We start from the raw sequence: 21,218 nt of genomic DNA, 5'->3' as shown, positions 1-21,218 counted from the left end.
GGATTTAATCTTCAAAATATTCAAGCAGGTTCATCCGTTTCGGTACACATATCCTTACCGACGAATGAAACCTGAACCACACTAGTCCTAGGTCCTACACTAGGTTAACAGCGAAATTCCAAAATAAAAATAAAGATGAATAGATTATGTTTTCAATATTCATGTGACCAATAATAAAATATACAATAAGAATAACAATAAGATTTTTTTTCATTCATTACAATGAAATAAATTAATAAACGCTAGTTAACATAATTAGTTTTTATCTCGCCATAGACCTACAACAAAATTGTTATTGCATTGTTAAGGAACAAAATATATTATAATGGTCATTCAACCATATAGACCGTGGTTAGATTTTAGTCCCAAAGTCCAAAGTTCGTCTGGTTAACAAGCCTGAATTTAAAATAAAAAACGAAAACTTTATTTTATTGTTAATTAAACATCCAGTGCTGCCATACGGACTGACCCCAGAAAAGCAGGACCTATTTCCCATTCTGTTGTCTCCTTTTTGTTCTTTTTATGGCGTTTTCCGGCCTGTTTATTGATGCACTAAACACATTAGTTTACAGCCCCTGCTACTACAGTCTTTTGGTCTCACGGAGTGGCAAACATGTTACTTCCGGGCCTGACATAAGGAGAGTCTAGAGTAAAAAAATAAAAACCAAAATGACATGTTCTAGATTCAAGGTAAACTATTTCACAGTTAGTAGACAACGATACGTTTTTATTCTGAGAGAAGGCGATGTTTAAACACTTTTAATTTCGTAACATGCTTTGTAACATGCTTTGCAATCATACTATCGTCTTTTAACCTGTGCTGAACAAAGCACATATCAAAAGCTAGTATTAGTATTATTATTGTTGCTGTTGTTATTTATGATACATTTGTGAAGACGTGTACGAAAAAATAACTGAAAAAGTGAAATGTGAAATAATTTAATTGAAAAAAAACAGAGCAGAGTGCAATAAATGGAACTGAAATATTCATATTTTCATCTTTATTGACATTATTCTCGTGACACGAAAATTCATATATCTTATGGTCCACTGTACAAGTAATGTGCACTACAAAACATTTCAAAATGCATATATGCTGCAAATAAGAAGATACGCTTAAAACACAATAAGTAGATATTATAATAAACAATGCAAAATCAAAATGCTGTCCAAAGTCTCCCTTTTTAAGTAATAACAGCTTGCCCATTCATTTATACTGTAACCAACGAAATCAGGCATCATTTAAAGAACAAATGCATACTTGTTTAGTGCTTTTAGGAGTCTAAAATAATACACAGGTAGGTATGGTCTTTCCATTTAAAGCGCGTTAAAATTGTAGGTAGTTTATTTTACTCAGTGTATCACGAGGTTAAGAAGACTGCGCAGCTTCTTTGTGTATTTCGGAGTCTGGAATTTCCTCCGTCTGGAATCTTCTTGCGCTACTCCTCGTCATCGTCGTCCTCCTCTTCCTCATCCCCTCCGTTTTTTTCCTCACCAGGAGAACTAGGGTTTGTTGTCTTGTTCTCTTTTTTCCACTTCATCCGTCGGTTTTGGAACCAAATTTTGATCTGTCGTTCGGTCAGGCAAAGAGCGTGCGCGATCTCTATGCGCCGTCGCCGGGTAAGATATCGGTTGAAGTGAAATTCCTTCTCCAGTTCTAGTGTCTGGTAGCGCGTGTAGGTCTGACGGCCTCTCTTTCTGTCGGCACCTGTGAGCAACACACATAACACAAGATATAAAGTGTTAGGGATAGTCATAAAGTCATCGTTGAACAAAATATCACATGGTGTGCATAGGACATATCAGGAAGTACGACAGACAAACATATTAAATAATAAATCGTAACATATTGCGGTATTTGTAAAGGAAAACCGATGAATAACACATACGAACACTCGCATAGGCTCAAAAATGATAATACAGTGACACAATTCGGCCAGGATTTTTCTTTGCACATGGTGAAATGTGAAATAAACGAATAATGATAAGGAACTAGAGAATTGTGATTTTGTCTAAGAATAATTTAAGTTAGAAGGGCGGTATGCATCCCATGACCTTTTTAAAATAATGCATGGAAATTAGTAAAAGTATTTCATTTCCAAGCTGAAGCAATATGCATATCGAGTACCAACAAATTGTACTATTCCTTGTGTGTGTGTGTGTGTGTGTGTGTGTGTGTGTGTGTGTGTGTGTGTGTGTGTGTGTGTGTGTGTGTGTGTGTGTTTCATGAGCAGATTTTTAACAACTAGCCTACCCTTTGTAAAGTCATGATGCCCTGTATGCGATATTGTGGTTTGTACCTACAAATTCGTTTTGGGCATCTTAGTTTCCTGATTTTGATCTACATTATCTGAACCTGCAGCCCAACAGGGGCATAAACAGATATAAGTCAGAGCGATCATGCATTAAAATAAAACGTTTTAGACAAAAAAAATTATAATGCTGGTTTCTGCTTTTTTCTGTGAACGTTGTTCAGACAAATATTATTTTACCTCGTGGCTATTTTACTGTAGCAACTATGGCGATACTAGTCGCGTATTAGGCAGTGTAATATTTTTTGAAACATCATGCATCATTACTGTACAGTTGCCAAGTGTTGCACCGTTCAGTAGTTTACAGACACGCGTACAGATGCTTGTCTGGATTACTGATTGTAGTTTTTGTGATTTTAAATGTAGCACTAAATCGTATTTGAAGAAACAAATACAGAGACAAAGCTTGCCAATCCCCTTGGATCGTGTGTGCATTATTCTCTCCGGCGCACATGGAAGACACATTCCCGAGAAAAGCTGGGCGTTTGGACTTCCTCTTAAATAAGAACAAAGTCAACACTACGGTCTTCTCCCTTTACGCAGAGGCGGTGAAGCGTTCAAGTATCCATCTTGGTGAGGCGCTACTTTTAGAGAATTAGAGGAGAGAAGAAATCTCGCTGGTGTGGTGCAGTGTCCTAGCCGATGAGAACCAGACTGCTCTCCTCCCGTTTCCGCTTTGACCAGACCGTCAACAAATGGAGTCTGCTTTACGTTTGTGCGCTTTTTGAACTTTTTTATTGCTCTCCTTGGTCAGTGAGGTTCTTATTTCCGTCTCTGGCGACGTGTCACTTATGTGATTAGCCTACTGGTATGGAACTAGCTAAATAAAATTATATAAAGGGATTAAACATTTATAGGAATAGAAAAGAGATACAAAGGGAAATACGAGAACATACGTTTTGCAAACGTGAAATGCATTGCAGTACAAATGTTTGATAAACATTTGATTGATAAACAAAGAGATATATGTGATATGACATTGCAGAATAAGACAACAAAAATAAAGAAGTGTGTTGTACTGAAGGCTATAAACGGAAAATAGAAAGTGTGTGTGTGTGTGTGTGTGTGTGTGTGTGTGTGTGTGTGTGTGTGTGTGTGTGTGTGTGTGTGTGTGTGTGTGTGTGTCAGTGCAGCAACTTACAGAAGCACTGTGATTCAGATTAATCAATATTTCATCTGTACCATTTGAAGGATAAAAGGGAGGAATTTGGCTTCTACATGTATACTTTTTAACTGTCAATCACTACAATATTAGCAATATTTGAAAGCAGATAATAAAAGTGTACCGTACTTTATGTAGCTTAAAATAAATGCCCCTCCCCACCTTACCACTGTAGTGTAGCCGTCTGCTGTTTAGTGGATGGATCTGTCTAGTTCACTCTATGTGCAATTTAACAGGGTCATAAACAACATTTGGCTTATCATGAATAATCTCATTAGCTGAACCCGAAGAGAAGAACCATCAAATGTTTGTTTGTCTCACTTCTGAGCTTCCATTTTATGGCACGAGTCTAGACGAAATTATGCTTGAAATTGAATCCCGATTTATGAAGTAAAAGTATTGCTTATATTGCCAACTTGGCGAACGGCCTATCTGCAAAGCAGTGTAAAATATGCCTTCATTTATTAATTTTGCATAGACCAGAGTTTGAGGTATACCCGCCATTCAACGATATTAACAGTTTAGACACGACTTAAAAGGACATGTGGAATTTATGTCATTAAATCTAACATCGAACATGCCTACCTGCTAGTAAATGTCATACGACGTGCTAATGAGAAAGTGTCTATCTCAAAACTATTTATGCTGTTGTCTTCTTTTTACGCCGGAGGCTAACAAGAGGAGGAGCGCTTAAGTTTGACAATTGATTGATAGGAACTTTGGTACTCGCGGAGTGCGCCCTGAGTGCTTACAAAAATAATTAGGCGAGAACATGTCAGACACTTTTTCAATTTCCAGTGAGACAGTCTACACCCAACGTATTTATTTGAAATTGCATATAAATGAAACGATGTAACCAAAAGCCATAAATGTATACAGTACAATAGTTTATGTGGCAAACATTTGATAATCAAATCCGAGTATGCTTGTCAAACACACACACACACACACACACACACACACACACACACACACACACACACACACACACACACACACAGCGTTTTAAGTATATAAGCTCCTGACCTTCCGTTACATAGTACTGCTAATAATATTCATAATAAATAGTAATTTAACAAAATCTGACAGATGACGCACCAGGTCTGCCATGTCCAACTTAGGCTACACATCTACGTCATAAGATCCTCCCTACATGTCACCGACACTATTAGTTATCAACCAGTCTTAATAGCCTACAAGTAAAAACTAAGAAACAACAAACTTTAAATTACAAATGTACATGTCTTAATGTCACATATTGCGTTAGCTTCGTGGTTGAAAAAGTATTGTTTAGTTTGTCTGGAAATGCTTTAACTGTTTAAGCGACCAAATTGTAAACATCACGAACAAGTTAGACAGCCATGGCATTTCCGAATGCTAAAAAAGCAGTTTAACACCCCCTTCATACACGCGCGCGCGCTCGCGCGTGCACAGTCACAACCATCTTTTCCACGAACACGGCATCTTATGCATATGCACAGGTCCTAAATTATGGTTTTATTGTCGTTGTATATCCATTAAAGACTCGAGCAGCCGCTGCTAGGCTGAGTACAGGAAGTGTCCCTGGCCACTTCGCCATGCCACAGTTAAAGAAGGCTCTTTGTAATCATTCACCCCCTCCCTTCGCCTCAGACACACATAAAGCATGTCCTTTAGAAAAAAGAAGTTCTCACAGACCTGTAGTTCTCATCCATGGATATATCCGGAGGTTGTCCTCGTTGTGCTGATGACAGCTTCGCTGGTCTGTCTTGCCACAGCTGGCCGCCTTGGAAGGGTCAGTAGCGCACATCATGGGTAGAGTCGGGTGCTCAAATGGCGAGCAGCGCATGTTTAAAGAGCCGGCCCCCAGCCCATATGCTGCGGGATACATGCCTTGACTCCGGGTGGAAAGACTTCCACTGTTAGTGTACAAGCTCGGTAGAGAGGCGGAGGACGAGGGGGTGGAGGTAGAGAACGGCGGACCGGTCGCTCCTGAGCCATGGGCGCTGACCCGCTGTGAGCTGGACGCAAAGGCGCAAGAAGTTTGCTCAGGAAACACGCCCGTTGGAAAGACCGAATTCGCCGCTTGGTACTGGGAAAAAAACGCGTTGGCATAATATAGTGAACTCATAATTTGGGGGGTTAGTGTCTGTTTTACGAGGTCCAATGATATATTATGGAATTACAGTTTAGATTTACACCAAAAATCACCCCTTTTTCCAAAACGACCACGTGATGGTTGACACGTGATGACGAATCATCCAATGAACTCCAGACTTCCCACAGCTCCGTTTCACGGTGAAAAAAACTGTACACCACTGACCATCCACGTAAAGTACGTTAAATTATTCACTTACGGACAAGGATAACCACAGTCAACAGAAAGGCAGTGTATAACATAAAAATCGATGGACTACGTAGTATCCTAGGTTTCTGTGATCGCCTGCCGCTATGTGTAGCGATAAACCACCTTGAACTGCATAAATATATGGCATTTCGCTCCTCAGATTTAGGACTGTTCCCCGTGTCTCGGTGGACACCACACAAATAACAAAAAACCTATTTATTTCAGCATCGATTTTAGACACTGTAGATATTCCCCGCAGTTTCTCAGCGAATCCCCGAACGTCATCATTGAAACCTGTGCTGTGTGTGTACATTCGGGTGTGTCTGTTCCAGAACCCCCATAAGGCACAATGGTTCAGGCCCTTACTTGAAGGATATTTCTGCTTCAAAGCATCCCTATAGCAGGAGCTATCACCACCAACCAGCCATTTCCTCGGCGACATATTGGCTCAGGGCATTGCAAGTAGCCTTTTTTTCCACAACTCACACCTTTACCTCAGCTTCAAAATAGTGTTTGTGTACGGGGGAGGAGGGTGTCTTTTGTTGTCTGTCTGCCTGCGTCTGTGTAAATAAGTGAAGTGCTCGCAGCGCGTTTATAAACGCTGGAGAGACCAGTTCACCTGACACAGGGCAGCATGTCTTCAAGAAACACAAGCTCACTCATTTCTCTGCAAAACTGGGTTAATGTTGGTGACCAGATGTAGATTCCAGATAGTGAAGAGAAGTATCTGATTCCAGTTGGTAGCGTTATCGAGTTACATTATTAGTATGTCAAAATAGTCGTCAGACGTTTGATTTGTGGTTTAACATGCCATTTCACCCCTACACAAATAGTGCTGTAACCTCACATTTTGTGACGTCCATGACACACTTGTTCGTTATCGTTAACACTATTGTAACTATAACACTAATGTAACTTTGTAGCCCAGTTCTTAGTATTTCATGTGTTTTGAAGTGATACAATAAAATATTTCGCGGCCTAAAGGTACAGTTTAATGTTCGTGATAGGGTCCCTAATGTGTACACCTTAAAGGTAAATGAAGCAGAGAACATCAATGTTGACAGGAATTCTCGCTTGTAAACTTTATTGTGCCCAGTTTTTCGTCCTCTTCCAGGTTTAGACAATAGAACAAAGTGATGATGAACAATGAAAGCATATCGTCAAGTTTCCAAGAACTAATTCACGAATACAGTACAAAAATCTGTTTCACAGTAAACGATGGGTCACATGACATCCTTTTAAATGTATTTTTATTTATTTTATCCACTGTGTGCATGCTTAACCCAATAAAGGAAGACAACAAAATACCATCAATTTGAGAAAAACTAAAGAGGTGTAAAAAGACATTCTACGGCATAAATAGGCAGTTTCATGTTGTTGGAAGTCATTAATCGCTACTTCATCATAACATATAAGTGAGAACAGTTAAAAGTGCACCATTTAACTTAAGAACTATACAGCTGCCAAGGTAATTGTTAATGTCAAAATCCTAACAATAGAAACCGAGTTTTCACAATAATTATTCCACGAAGAAAGGAGGCTAGTTTAGACGCTACTTGGCCTACTCTCTGAACATTAGGGAAAAGTAAAAATGCTTCATTTCGTTCGTCATCATAAAGTTCGGTGGTCATACATTGATTTAGAGTCCTTTTTGCCACCATCGCTCATCTATTTTCCCCATCGACTGAGATAAGCATTGACCCGTCGTAGACTGAAAAGTCTATTCGACAAACCTTTCACGCTACGTTCTCTCCGCCGTCTCGACGTCCTTTTTATATATGTATATATATATTTAACTTTCGCGTTCCTGATTGCTGTCTGCCCTCTATATTTGTTTCGCTTTCTGGCAGTCCTCACTTGCCGACTGTGATCCGGCCGCCTGTTCTTTCTCACGCTTCTCCTTTTCGATCGCTTCCTGTTCTGACTTACTGCTGGGAAACTTGTCCTTGTTGTTTTCCTTTTTCCATTTCATACGCCGATTTTGAAACCAGATTTTGACCTGCCGTTCGGTCAGTCCCAAGGCGTGCGACACCTCTATGCGCCGCTTGCGCGTCAGGTAGGGGTTGAAGAGAAACTCCTTCTCCAGCTCGAGTGTCTGGTAGCGGCTGTAGGTCTGGCGTCCTCGCCTGCGTCCGGCAGCTACTGGCAAAACAAGGTCAAACACATTAGAAATTAGAAACAGTTCAAAATGGTTCAGTAAACCTGCACATTTGAAAAATAGGAAATAGTCACTTGATTGTTTATAATAAGCTTGTTTGATATTAAACCTTATTCAAATGCTTTGCTAATCTAGCTACTAGTACAAGCACACTGTCCGTTTATGGGTAGGATGTACCCCGGATACCTCTCCAAAACAGTTATGAAATGACCACTGCACAAAGAATCACAAAGAAATACACAAGTACACACGAATATTCACTAATATGCACATCAGAAGCGGTTCCGGAACTGTCAAAAGACAGCTAACGTCCTTTCATATGTGCAGTGCCATAAAAGACAGAACCTGTGCGAAATGGCCACCCCGATGCGAAATAAGACCCAACATCACTGTAAGTCGTAAAAAAGCTGCAGTAAAACTTTGACTGGGGTGAGAACTGACGGATCAGCTATGGGCCAGTCTCACACATAAGGACAGAAGGAAAATAATAGTACTTTCCTCTCACTGTCTCTCGCTCTCTCGCTTACTCACTCTCTCTCTCTCTCTCATTCTCTCCTTCTCTCCTTCTCTCCTTCTCTCCTCTTTCTATAGCAGGGTCAATAAACTGTAAAGTGATTCACAAGTTTTGGACACCATAAAACAATAAAAAACCCGCTATTGTTCCTCTCTCGCGCGTACACAGGAAATGTGGCTCTCAGACTAAATTGCCCGGAGATTTTTCGAGCTGCTTACTAAGTTTTATCCCACTCCCACCAACACAAACACACAAGCTATGAGAGAGTTGGCAGAGCTGTCTGTCTACCGAGGCTCACCTTGCGGTCGCATCCAGGGAAACAGCTGCGTAGGGGACGGACTCTGCTCCGTGTTGTCCGTCTCGTCGCCGATGCCTCCCGCGGCGAGTTTGCAGTCGCTATACTGGACCAAGTCGGCGTCCTGCGCACCGAAGAGAGTTTGCCTTTGGAGTGCATCGTAACCATAGAAATTGCCTGGCTCGCCGTGACATGTTACGGCACATGGACTTTGCTGGTAAGGAGCGGCAGAGAGCGTGGACGCACCGTGGTGGTAAAACTCCTGAATCTGTGGGGCATGTTGGAAAGTTGCCCCGGTGCCTGGACCGTATACGACGGTGGGTCTAGTCCCCAAGTCCTGCGCAAAACCGCACTCATAATAATTAGGACGTAACGAGTCTCCACTTTTGTATTTGGAGAAGAGTGAGTTGACAAAATATGAGCTCATCTTTTGCTGCAGTCGATGCTGTTTTTGATGTGGGGGCTGTTTTTGATTGTATTGTGTCAACGTGTTGTTAGCCAGGGACAGACTTGTCAGAGCCGATGATTTTGAATCAAAAAGAAACAAATGCCACGACAGACGCTGATTTCCAGCAGTGGTTGACTTGTGTTTGTATACCTTAAACAGCCCGTTTAAAGCCACAGCTATTCAGCTTCCACTGATACGCGCCGTTCAGGAGATCCAGCATCACAATTCCGGTACAGGGTGCCAGTTCCCAAACAGTTTACTGTGATTTACTCCGCTCCAAATAAGTTGTTTCATATTTTGCTGCGTCCTTTCATGATAATTTGCATCTATTATCGAGTCCTCATCCCATTGGCTTCTTGCGTCCCTACACGATCACAGCTCTGCGAGCTTCTGATATGGAGGGAGTGAGAGAATGAAAAAGAGAGTAAAAGAGAAAGGGTACGGTGGGGAGAGAGCGAGCAGGGGAGAGAGAAGGGGGGGCTGTGGGAGAGGAGGGGAGAATATGCCCATTAATATATTCAAGCGGGTAAGTTAATGAGAAATCTGCCGCTTTGCATCAGATCAAATACATAGCGTTCACCCCTCCCCTGCCCAACTGAGCCACTCTAAAGCTCCGATTGAAAGATTGATTTTTGGATGCTGATCACAGACAACCTGGAGGGCTACAAATTTAATCATTAATACCCAAGACTCTAACGAGGTAGTGTCCCTTCCTTTGAAAATGTCAGGGTCGCCGCAGCGAATAGAAGTACACTATTTAATTGGTATTGGTTTGAACAAGCACTGCTTTCTTAAATATCTAGCCAAAGCATCTTCGACAGCCGACGCGCGTTTCGAAAATAAACGAGGAAGTCATGTGAAATATTTTGATAACATTGTTTTAAGCCTTTATATATAAAAAAAACATAAACGTGTTAAGACGGCAAGAATGAAATGCACAGGATGCGTAATCGAGAATGTGTCTGTAAATGGTTGGACAAACTATACAACGCAATAAACGCATCGCCTGTTTATTGTTTACGTCGTGCATCAAAAAAGCTGTTAGGGTTTTATGAGGTCCCACGACCAGGGCAGTAAATGCTTCGCTCGGTGTAATTTCACGAGAGCAGAAATGTTAAAGGTTTTAATTGTCGTTTTTGCTCCGAGATCCATACGCTCAAGCTATGACTAGCAATAGAAACCCTTAAATTTAGTCGCAGGGTTGTACTGAAGAAAACTGCTGGATGATAACGTAAGTTTGGACTGGTTTACATGCTGATGACCTATAAAGGAAAAAAAAAACTGAAAATACAGTCCCTGCCAGATGTTGATTGATTCATTCGGATTTTGAGTTAACGCCTGGATTCATTCTGTATGCACGAGCAAAAATAGAATGATTGCGCTTTTTTTTCTTTTAAAGTAATTTGTAATGAGCTATCCGTCAAAAAAGATGAAAGGTTAACGTTAGTTTCGGATTAAAACTTTATCAGACTGAATGGTTTTATGTTGCTATTTATGTTCATAATTTCTGAAATATTAAAAATATAAATGCCCATTAAAAGTAAGAAATGAAAAAAGACAAAAGAGAAAAAAATGAAGAATCTCTTCAATATCTCAGCGTCACTGTTGTGTAAGCCCCGTGTAGCCTGCATCGTGTATGTTTTAATGTGCAGGGAGTAGTCTGATGTTAACGATTCGACGTGACAAAATATTTTATATCACAAAGAAAATAGCTTCAATTTTCAAATATGATCATATGTCCAGTAAAAACTCGTGATGTTTTTTTCTTACAGTGCTCTTCTTTAAAATCAGAATAATCTGTGTGGCTGAAACTTGGTATTAATATCATCTGGATGTATAACGACCATAATCTATTGTTGGTTACAGCATGTTAAAAGCCAAAGCTTAATCGGAAGACTCATTTTCATTTATTTCACGACTATTTTCAGTAATTTCACGAAGACGGAACATTGAATATTTTTAAGGTCTTTTGAGAGAATATTTATTAGTAGAGAATATTTATATGCTTTATTGATTTGTTTTATTGACTTGCTGTACAATGAACGGTAGATAGCATTTCATCAATAAAACAATGAAATATGAAATGTTTCTTGTTTCAGTGTTTTTGGCCTAATCTTTCCCGTTATCACTGCTATTATTGAAGTGCACAGCTGATGAAGGACCTCTGTCCGAATCGACCTGCTTCTCTGTAAACCTTGTGATTAACACTGCAATTCTTACTATCTGTATATCTTTACCCAAGTTAATATTTCATTATTTTCTGAAATTTTATAATATACTGTAGGCTTATATATATATTTTATATATATATATATATATATATATATATATATATATATATATATAAGAAATAAAATAAGACCTAATTACCACATCCACATACCATATTTGTAGCAACATCCCTTAGCCTACATACTTAATTTCGCAGTGCTTCACATAAATTGCACTTTTGCCCCACGTAGCCTACATATTTCTACTCCAAATGAAAAAATAAAAAAGGGGGGGTTGAAAGACATTCGTCTTGCGGTGGCTCTAATTTTAGTCAAGTGTAAAACACACTTTCTAAGGCCTCAATGAATTCCTGTTGTGGGGGGGAGAAAGCTTTCTGCTCTTTTTGATAGAACAACATTGCCATCATGTGGCCGTTACGCGTTATACCAAGAGGAAACGTAGCCTCTGTGGGACGGAAGTGTAAGACCTAATGGTTCTATAAACAACAAGCATAAACCCGAAATGAGCGTATTAACAGCTCCATAAGTGCAAATTCAGTGATGTAAGCGGGCTGAGTAATTATTTTTAATTCTCCATAACAAGGAATTCGATATAAACTGTAGGTTATCTTTCCTGGGTCCTGTTAAAACAATTAGACATGCTAGTCAATGAAAGAATCAGACCCTAAATATATCTATATATATATTGAAACAGTTTAATCTGTGAACTGTACAATCTGGACTTTTCATATGTTATATTTACAATAACTTTTATCCAAAAGCAGCCCAACAAAATCTTTTATGTCGGTATCTATTTAACACCCTACTAAGCAAAGATGGCAGATAAAGCTGTTGCTATTGTATAACCTAGAACATTTTATATTGAATGCATTTTATTTGCAAAAGTAGCTCTATCTGGCCACAGTGGCTAGTTACAGTTAGGCTACCTGTGGAAAATAAATGCACTATCCATCACTGTATTTGTTTTTACACAGGACTTTACTTTTAAATAATGCACGAAAGTAGGCCGTATCCCTTGTTATAGGTCTACGACAGCTATTGACAACTGCCGTTATGGATAACTTTTTACGATACGTTTTAATAAAATTAAATCACTTGAACAACTGATCTTTAATACTGATATGTTTTCTAATTGCCAGAATTCAAATCTGAAAATCTGAAAATGTTTCAATATTAATCTAAATAAATTAACAACAAATCCTTTATACATGCGACTTGGTCAAAATAGTTTAGAATATTATTATGAATTATTTATATAAAATATATAAGCCTATATGTTGGAGTATGTGTGTGTATGTATGTATGTATGTATGTATGTATGTATGTAATATATATATTATACAGCGGCAATTTAATATTTCGCACAAAAAGTTTTGTCTCTGAAAACTATTGAAAACAAAGCTGCCCTTTCGGTTTATACAAGGAATGCAACGGCGGAATGAGCTGGATAAGACGCGCATTTTGAGAGAGAGAAAGGCTGTTCTTTAGCAACCGGCCATTGTATCAGGTCCCACCATGACACAATCGGATGTGAGGCACCAAAATGGAGGAGCCCTGCTTGGTCGCAAGGGCTGTAAACAAATTAAAGCTGGTCATCCCAGACGTCTCGCCAGAAATCCTTTTTGTGTCATTTTATGGCCCCCAGTATAAGGCGGCTCTGGCGCGCTCGGAAATGGAACAAAGACAGGGCGTCGAGAGAGCTGGACTGAACTCTCATCTGGAAGTCCAGATCCCACAGCTCGAGGCCCCCCTACTCCGCGAGGAATCTAGAGGCCTAAACAACAAACGCTGCAAACAATAAAACGACAAATGTAAGAAAGGGTAAAAGTAAAACAAGCAACGGGCTTCCCTGTCCACAGCCCATGCCTTTTTCGAATTGCTCTGCCAAACCATTACTGGGAATTCGAAAGCTTTTTTTCCGTTTTCCCGCGCAGTGTTTGCTTTACAGCCATTTAGTTCTTAACCTTCAGAAATGTATACCCTATAAAGTTTTATTGCAGTCATATTCTTTTATTGCGGCACACTGAATTGAATTTTCTTTCTTTTTCTTTATGACGGTCGACGTCCTATTCCCTCTTCCAAAGCGCGAGCGCACATCCTTTCTAGCAGTTTGTTTCCTTTGAAAATACTCAGATTGGGCGCCCGAATATCAGAATATCGATTTGCGATAGTAAAAACGTATGGCCGTAATATAGTAAGTAAATTGATTAAAAAAAATATTGAACCAGAAACACGTGTTGGCAAAAACTACTGCCTCTGTCTTCAAAGAAATGTGTAATTATAACAGTATGTTGTGGCGTACAGCCCATTGGTAAGACCTTCATTTGATGCTTTTGTTTTTGATAACGTCTGAAGTACCCTGTAGGCTATACAGACAGAAAAAAACAACACTTTGTTTTGTTTAACTCTGTTTTGTTCAAAATTATATTCACAAATGTATAAATGTGAACATTTGACATTTAGTCTATTACCACTGATTTCGAATACAAGAATAAAGTATTATTGTTCAGGAAACATAGTAAAATAAGCTTGTCTGTTAGTGTGACGTGTAATGTGACTAGATATAACTGTACTCAAGTAAAACATTGAAGATTGGGCTTTTGTGCTAATGGTGTTAATATATCGGTTAATATACTATGAATTACTTATTCGCAACAAATGTCTCAAACACCACCGTTTAGAGTTGGACAACGGTATTAAATGAAGCCGTTAAGCGAAAGTCAGGATGAACTTATTGAAGATCCTTTCAGCTGTCCACATATGATTCGCACGTTTCCTCAGTGCAATGCGAGACAAATGTTCCGACGCACGCTAGCATATTTCCAACACGTGCCCCTCATTACAGCACAAAATAAATGTGGTACTGAAAACTACAGAGCATTTTTCTTGACTTACAGCGGAAGAGGTCAGCTGAGGATAAGGGCCATAACACATTCACACTGGCTTCACATCTACATTGTATATAGAGGTTTGTGTTTATAAGCACGTTGTTGTATGTCAAGCCATTAACTGTACCCATTTTGGAGGAACAAAGCATATGTTCAGGTAAAATACATAAATATGGCTCAGAAACTTAAACTTGTATTTTGGACTTTAGTTGGATCAGATCTTTAGTTAATCTGTCGATAGCTGTAACATTCAGTGCAATGTTAGGGAAAGAACATGTGAGCGTTTACCAGTTTATAGTTATGGGCATTAGTTTATTTATTTTTTTACTATTATGCACTAGTTATAAATATACAATAATAAGACGGACTCTGTTCTCTGTAAACTTTTAATGCGTGTCCAGCATCTGACGTACATGTTACACGCAGGAAAAAAGAAGCATTTGTACAAAATTACTTTTTCGGTTTACGTGTTTAAAATAGTGATTCAGTGTTCCAGAATTGAAGGAATTATGTTAAATTAAAGATCATCAAATTCATCAAGGGAATAAAGAATAATTAGAGCATGCCAAAATATACTGTGTGTGTGTGTGTGTGTGTGTGTGTGTGTGTGTGTGTGTGTGTGTGTGTGTGTGTGCGTGCGTGCGTGCGTGCGTGCGTGCGTGCGTTGCGTTGTGTGCGCACGCGTCCATCTGGGCGAGTCTATTTGTGTGTCTGTCTGTCTGTCTGTTAGTCACTGTCATATAATTTGGAATAGGACAAAATGATGTGCACTGGAATGAGTCTTGAACGCTGCAGACAGTCGCACACGATATTCCAGAAAACCCCAAGAATTTAGTTGATTAAAAAGTAGGAAAAGGCAAACTTGAAAGTTCTACTCATGAATTTTCAGCACAAGCAAAGCAATACAATGTCAAGCAAACAAATACATTATAACGTAATAGTTACCTTTGACAACACAAATCCCAACGCATTATGAACAACAACATGTAAACAATATCTGAAATTACATAGAACGTCAGCCTGCATTTTCAAGTATGAGATCTCTTCAAAGCCTCTTTTCATACAATGTAAAGGGCATTCCATTGAAAAGAAATCTATTAATGTATTTACAATAAATTATAACTGTAATCCAAATTCACACATAAAAGAACTTTGAATTCTACTTTCTAATTTTAAAAATCACATAAGAGAATAACTAAATCTATACAATGCATGCGTTAATGTATGTAAACATTTATACACATAAACGCGACTGAATTTGTATTCAGCTGAGGTTATGTTCCATTTATTTATGGACGGATTATTCTGTTACTGACAAGCTAACTACACATTTACACACATCCAGCAAATATAGTCTATAAGTTAATTCGTTCCTTCACTTCTTAACTGGGGCAACATTGAAAATACTGGACTAAGTGGCTGTACGGCTATACGTAAACGTTTGGCATCCTGCTTTTACAAAACGTTTTACTGGAGGACTAGAAAGCTGAAGGTCTGGGTTATAACTGTCATGCAGAGTACGAGTACTTCTATGCAGGATGTGCAGCACAGTTTGGCCTAACATCCTTCAGGGTGTGTTTTATATCCACGTCAAACTCAGGAGGTAAAGCTGCGCAGGAAGAGGAATATCAAACTTGAACTCAGGAGAATTACATAAAACATTCTGTGTGAGTGGACAGAAATGTTATTAGTGCATTGACCAAATAAGAGATTGCCCTATGGATTTAAACATAATCAAAGTAATGCTAAGGAGGACATGACTTACTTTTTCCAGTATTAAGACCATAAAAAGGTTCAAAAGTAAAAAGTAAACTCGATATATCCTTATGATGATTGACTACCTGAATGTTTCTTCAAAAATCGCACAGAGGAAATTGTGCAATTCTTAAGAATAAAACTACAATTAGTTTTGATGTTGCTAATAATAATAGTAATAATAATCATAATAATAATAATAATAGCTACCTATTTCTGTCAGCTGTATGCGCCTAGTGGCGAAAAAAAAACTCTCATCATAACAATAATACCTATACTCTGAATTTCTTTTAACAATCCGTATAAGTAGCTTGAAAATTCTTCCATTAATGGGGAATGGTGGAAATAAAATTCAAAACAAAGGAAAAATGAGAGGGTATGTGTTACATTAATTCATTTTTATAATCAGTTAATGTCTAGCGTTGTTGCCATGCGATATGTAGCACAGTAAGAATACTTATGTTTAAGTACTGATTCTCTGCATCCCCGAAATGAGTTATTTGTAATACAAAGTTAAACATAAGCTACAAACACTTTTTAGTCACCCTCCACAGGTAAGCACGGTTTCGCTATCACGGGGTTAAAAGACAGGGAACCGAGCCTTTCGCTCGGCCTTTCGAGCCTTTATTCCTTGGACTGGTCCTTATTCATTTTCTTCATTTTCATCCTTCGGTTTTGGAACCAAATTTTCACTTGCCGCTCCGTCAAGTTCAGCAAACGCGCTACCTCGTGTCGCCGGTCCCGGGTGAGGTACATATTGAAGAGAAATTCCTTTTCGAGCTCCAGGGTTTGATATTTAGTGTAAGGGCATCGCTTCTTGCGGGACGAGCGAGCATGTAACCAGTTGGCCGATGGATCGTCTGCAAATGACAACACAATCAGTGTTTAAAATCAAAATATTCTGCTAACGGAGAGAATACGATAACACTTTCAGTTTAGATTTACCTTGGAGTTCACAGACAGCCAGCATAACTAAAATACGCCCCCTCCCACCCGGTAAAAAGGCTGGATAATATACATGTATTATTATAGTCTACATTATAGGCACACATGCGATTCCACAGAGGGCCTAGAACCTTTTCTTGTTTACTAACGATTCGTAATAGGTTACAGATAGCTGCATGCTCTCTTATAGGAGTCTACACATGTCGCGTTAATCAGAAGGCAGGGTGTCAGGTCATGTCGGGTTGGACTTGACGGCTCCAAGAAAACCATTGGTGTCCGGAACCTGTGCAATGACACTGAATACAGCATCACATAAGATACAATCTTTGAATTTCAGCTCTGCCTCGACGATCCAATTATGGCTTAGCCACCCTCTCGCCTCGCCCCATAACACTTTAACCATACTGCAATGCGTTCCAAACCGCTGTCGCGTTTGATTCATAGATTGTATCTCCTTTTAGGGAGAAATGTGGAGAGAATTAGGAAGGACGAGTTTCTCTAACTAGACGACTTGTCCCTTTGTGGCTTTCTCGAGAATGCAGATGGGAGTTCAAAAATGTTTCCACTAAATTGCCTTTGGGAATATATATTTGGAGACTGCTTTTCGTGCTACAGATTTTCCCTGTTATCTGGGTTTCAAACATTGGATATTGATACGACCTGGGAATTGGTGTAAGCGAAACTGGGACCACCGAGGTTAAAGGGCGATATGAAGAGATTCACATTCTTCCCAAGCCCTGGATTCTTTCCTGCTATCCTTACCGCATAATCAGAGAACTTCTTGTCTTCGCGTGACAAACTAGCATAACATGGACACCTAAGCTTCCATGGATTCAGCCATTGTTCTTATACGCATGTAAATTCTCACACTTCTCACACTTCCAAACGCACAACCTTGTACTGCATAAGCTGTCTTGAATATTCTAACTCACGTGGCGCAATTCTGTTTATTTCACCAGAAGAAAAGAAAGATTCCCCTATCAGGAATGATTAATTCATGTGTCAATCAGCTAGGCCTCGCGGCCTCGAGAGAAGCATGCGTTAGGTGTGTAAGCCACCACATTCTTATTTAGGAGAAACATAATCTCAAACAATAAACATTAAGGTGCACGACGTCCATTAGAAAAAAAAAACAACACGCTGAAAGTTGACAGCCTCATTTATAGCAATACCTCCTGACAATATCATCGCAGTGTTTTAGTAGAAAATGGGGTTTTCACATTAGGAAGCGTGATATTACATTCCCTTGCGTTTTGATTGCATCGTATTTCATCTAGACCTTTTTGCACCATGTGTCCCAGAGAGGCCACACACAACAATTAATGGATATGTTGACTCTTCTTGTAACTTAATAAACTTGGGGGCAATAACTTTCTTTGCCTCTCGTGGCAGCTGCGAGCACAAAGTGGGGCATGTAATTCGCAACTTCATTGCCTTTTCCTACAGTTTATACTGGAACGCCGCCCAGGGTAGCACAATAGGGATTTCTGTTGCACACCGTTCCATTAGTGTTTGTGTTGATCGAGCCTACTTCATGAATTAGAATCAATGTTCGTTCCACGTCAGTCCTCCTAAATCTAAAACAACCGTTTGTCAAGATACATTCCCCTCTCGGTTACAAATTAAAGTACATTTTAGGCGTGTGGGATATCAGTGGAGCAGGAGGCTGTCCCTCCGGTGGGAGAGCAACTATAAATAAGTGTCAGTAAGACTCATCTTGAGGAAAAAGCCATGTTCGAGATATACTGTGAAGAATATAAATGTCTACGCTACGCCGTCGTCCTCATCACTATACTCGTATGACTGTGGACTTGCACTGACTACCAGCCACACTCCACGGAGGCTGCGGGTGAACGATGTGCTTTTAACGTTCACGAAAATTAAAAAGCAGCATATATGAGTTGTAATATTACTTTAAGTTATAATAAACGTATAAACCTGGACTAGAGAATCTGAAAGAAAATAAATATATTGGTGAATATAGGCTGCTTAAAGCTGACGTGTGCTCAAGCGCGAATTACAGGCGTTGTCACACACAAACACACACATTCATATACACACATATCCAAACCCAAGGGTGAGAAAGAAGAAAGTAAATTAGTAACAAAAAAACAAACGGTGCCAGTAGATAGCTTCGGGTTTTAAAACCAATGGCAAGCAAAAAAAATGCACAATCTGATATCAACGTAGCATACACGCCAATACACTGTCTGTCGATCGCTGCTTGCCACATGAGCAAACTTGGCTGCGTGGAGAGGCAGTGAGTCTCGCTTGCTTTGTTCGCCTTTTTATGACAGCATTAAAAGGTTTACAGACGCTTCACTTCCTCGTTTTATAACTTACTTTGATCTGGTGCTTCTTTGTCCTCGCTACCTTCGCAAATGTCCTTACTGTCTTCAAATCCCGAGCCGTGGCCGGAATTCATCTCCCGAGCAGAAGAGGATTCCAAAACATATTCATGTTGTCCTCCGAGTTTAGGGGGCTCCCCGAGGTGTCCCAGAAGAGGCTCCATCTTGACCTGGTTCTGGCCTGGTAGAGGTTCTGCTCGCGGAGCACAGTCCAGCCATGTACGGAGGTACCGGGTGTCCGATGAAGGCACGGGCTGCGTTGGAATATAGGGGTGGTAGACCGCTGGTAAGCCGTTGGGCGCGTGGGGGCTGAAAGGACTCCATGATGAACTAAACACGGGAGGCTTGGGTTGAAAGCTACACGATGGGAATTCGGGATGCTCCCCGGTTCCCGGCTGCCGAGAGTTGGAGTATTGTACATTGGAAAATCGGGCAGCGCTAGGATCTTCCGCCTCATGACTTATGATGGAATCGACATAGTAGTTGCTTAGAGCTCCAGAAATGGACATTCTCGGACATTATACAACGTACGGTTCATTGAAGGGAAAACATGTACCAAAGAACTGGGCTTTCCCCCCCTTTCCACGACGCTGTCTCTACGCGTTCGCCAACAAAGTAGAGCCGGGCTGCTATGTTGTGCGCTTCGAGCGAAATGATTGGTCAGTCTTTTTTCGCGAGGCTGATAAAGAGTCAATGGGGCGTAAATCAATCCGCCAAGGGGCTGCGCGGAGCTCTCCTCCTCTTGCGCTATCCATATTTTCCACTCTAAATAAACTGTCTTGTTTATGTAATATGCAAAATGGGAGTGTGTCCATATATCCTAAGATATCTACCATCTGTCGGGGAAATACCCACTTAAATTATGCAACGTTTTGACAATATGAATAAAAATGTATAATACGTGAAGTAATAGGCCACAAAGAAGAGGAAAAATGTGCTTATCTTTTTTCTTTATGAAAGGATGCATGTTTTTTTATGTCCAAGAGCATTCCTAATGCTGAATATAAGTTTTATAATATTAATCGCAACATAACTTCCATACAGAAAATTGTTTAAGAGGCAAAAAGGCATTAAAGAGTGTAAGCGAAGACAAAACAACCAGTTTCTCAAGTTCATGCACCTTTAACAAGAACTTTATCGGTTATAACAGTTTTAGAAACATTTTATAGTCGTACACTAAACTAGTTAAAGGGCGTAGGCAAATTCAGGGCGTGTAGAGATAATACCGAGTTTTATTGGAAAATTAACAGTATTTTTTCTTAACGAGTGTGTTAAACAGTGCCAAGCGACAATCCTCTTGTATTTATGGAAGAAACTACTTGAACTTTTTGGTCGTTTAATACCATAATAAAATACTACATCAGGAAGCTTTGATTTTTATAGACCTGATATACTGCCTGTGGCGAGGACCGTAAACGAGTCTGCCGTAGCATTCCATGCACGCGCTCGCGAGAAAACGTAAACAGGGTTTAGACTCACTTTATAAAGAATTTATACATTTAAAGTAATTGCGATCGTCGTACAGCGAATTATAAAACACTGAAGTCAAATATATAACCAAACGTTTTCTGCATTACTTGTGTTATCAGAGTAATGTTTTGGCCTCCACCGTTTTCGTCAACGACGCCGAGCATATAAACATTATTACCACACTTGAAGCTTTAATCAGGTGTTTCCATTTTCTAAATACTTCGGCAAGGCATAACACAATAAAGCTAAGCAAATAATTTGATAACAGTGGTCGAGTCATTTATATTAGAAAACTAGGAATATAATTTTAGAATAATTTTGCAAGTGGAGGAGAGCTCATTTTATGCACCTACTGTAACCACCCAC

At 39.7% G+C, this 21,218-nt stretch overlaps 3 protein-coding genes across 4 annotated transcripts; all 3 read right to left on the bottom strand.

Moving 5' to 3' along the window:
- Window positions 1-979: 979 nt before the first annotated feature.
- hoxb7a (homeobox B7a) lies at window positions 980-5,676 on the bottom strand. Its single transcript, XM_076996898.1, has 2 exons — window positions 5,152-5,676; window positions 980-1,708 (listed from the first exon to the last, which is right to left on the bottom strand). Exons 1-2 carry the CDS (start codon window positions 5,582-5,584, stop codon window positions 1,440-1,442), a joined length of 702 nt encoding a protein of 233 aa, XP_076853013.1. The 5' UTR covers window positions 5,585-5,676; the 3' UTR covers window positions 980-1,439.
- Window positions 5,677-6,862: 1,186 nt separating this feature from the next.
- Window positions 6,863-9,719, bottom strand: hoxb8a (homeobox B8a). Of its 2 annotated transcripts, none has more exons than XM_076996896.1 (2): window positions 8,771-9,719; window positions 6,863-7,942 (listed from the first exon to the last, which is right to left on the bottom strand). In XM_076996896.1, exons 1-2 carry the CDS (start codon window positions 9,192-9,194, stop codon window positions 7,626-7,628), a joined length of 741 nt encoding a protein of 246 aa, XP_076853011.1. In that variant the 5' UTR covers window positions 9,195-9,719; the 3' UTR covers window positions 6,863-7,625. The 2 variants fall into 2 exon arrangements, with proteins under 2 accessions (XP_076853011.1, XP_076853012.1); XM_076996897.1 differs by having other exon boundaries at window positions 6,863-7,939; window positions 8,771-9,716.
- Window positions 9,720-14,702: 4,983 nt separating this feature from the next.
- On the bottom strand, window positions 14,703-20,126 carry hoxb9a (homeobox B9a). The gene is made up of 2 exons (XM_076996894.1): window positions 19,378-20,126; window positions 14,703-16,949 (listed from the first exon to the last, which is right to left on the bottom strand). Exons 1-2 carry the CDS (start codon window positions 19,889-19,891, stop codon window positions 16,714-16,716), a joined length of 750 nt encoding a protein of 249 aa, XP_076853009.1. The 5' UTR covers window positions 19,892-20,126; the 3' UTR covers window positions 14,703-16,713.
- Between the last annotated feature and the right edge of the window lie 1,092 nt (window positions 20,127-21,218).

The sequence above is a fragment of the Brachyhypopomus gauderio genome, chromosome 2 (assembly GCF_052324685.1).
Source record: "Brachyhypopomus gauderio isolate BG-103 chromosome 2, BGAUD_0.2, whole genome shotgun sequence".
NCBI lineage: Eukaryota > Metazoa > Chordata > Actinopteri > Gymnotiformes > Hypopomidae > Brachyhypopomus > Brachyhypopomus gauderio.
This window is presented reverse-complemented; position numbering and strand designations above follow the sequence as displayed.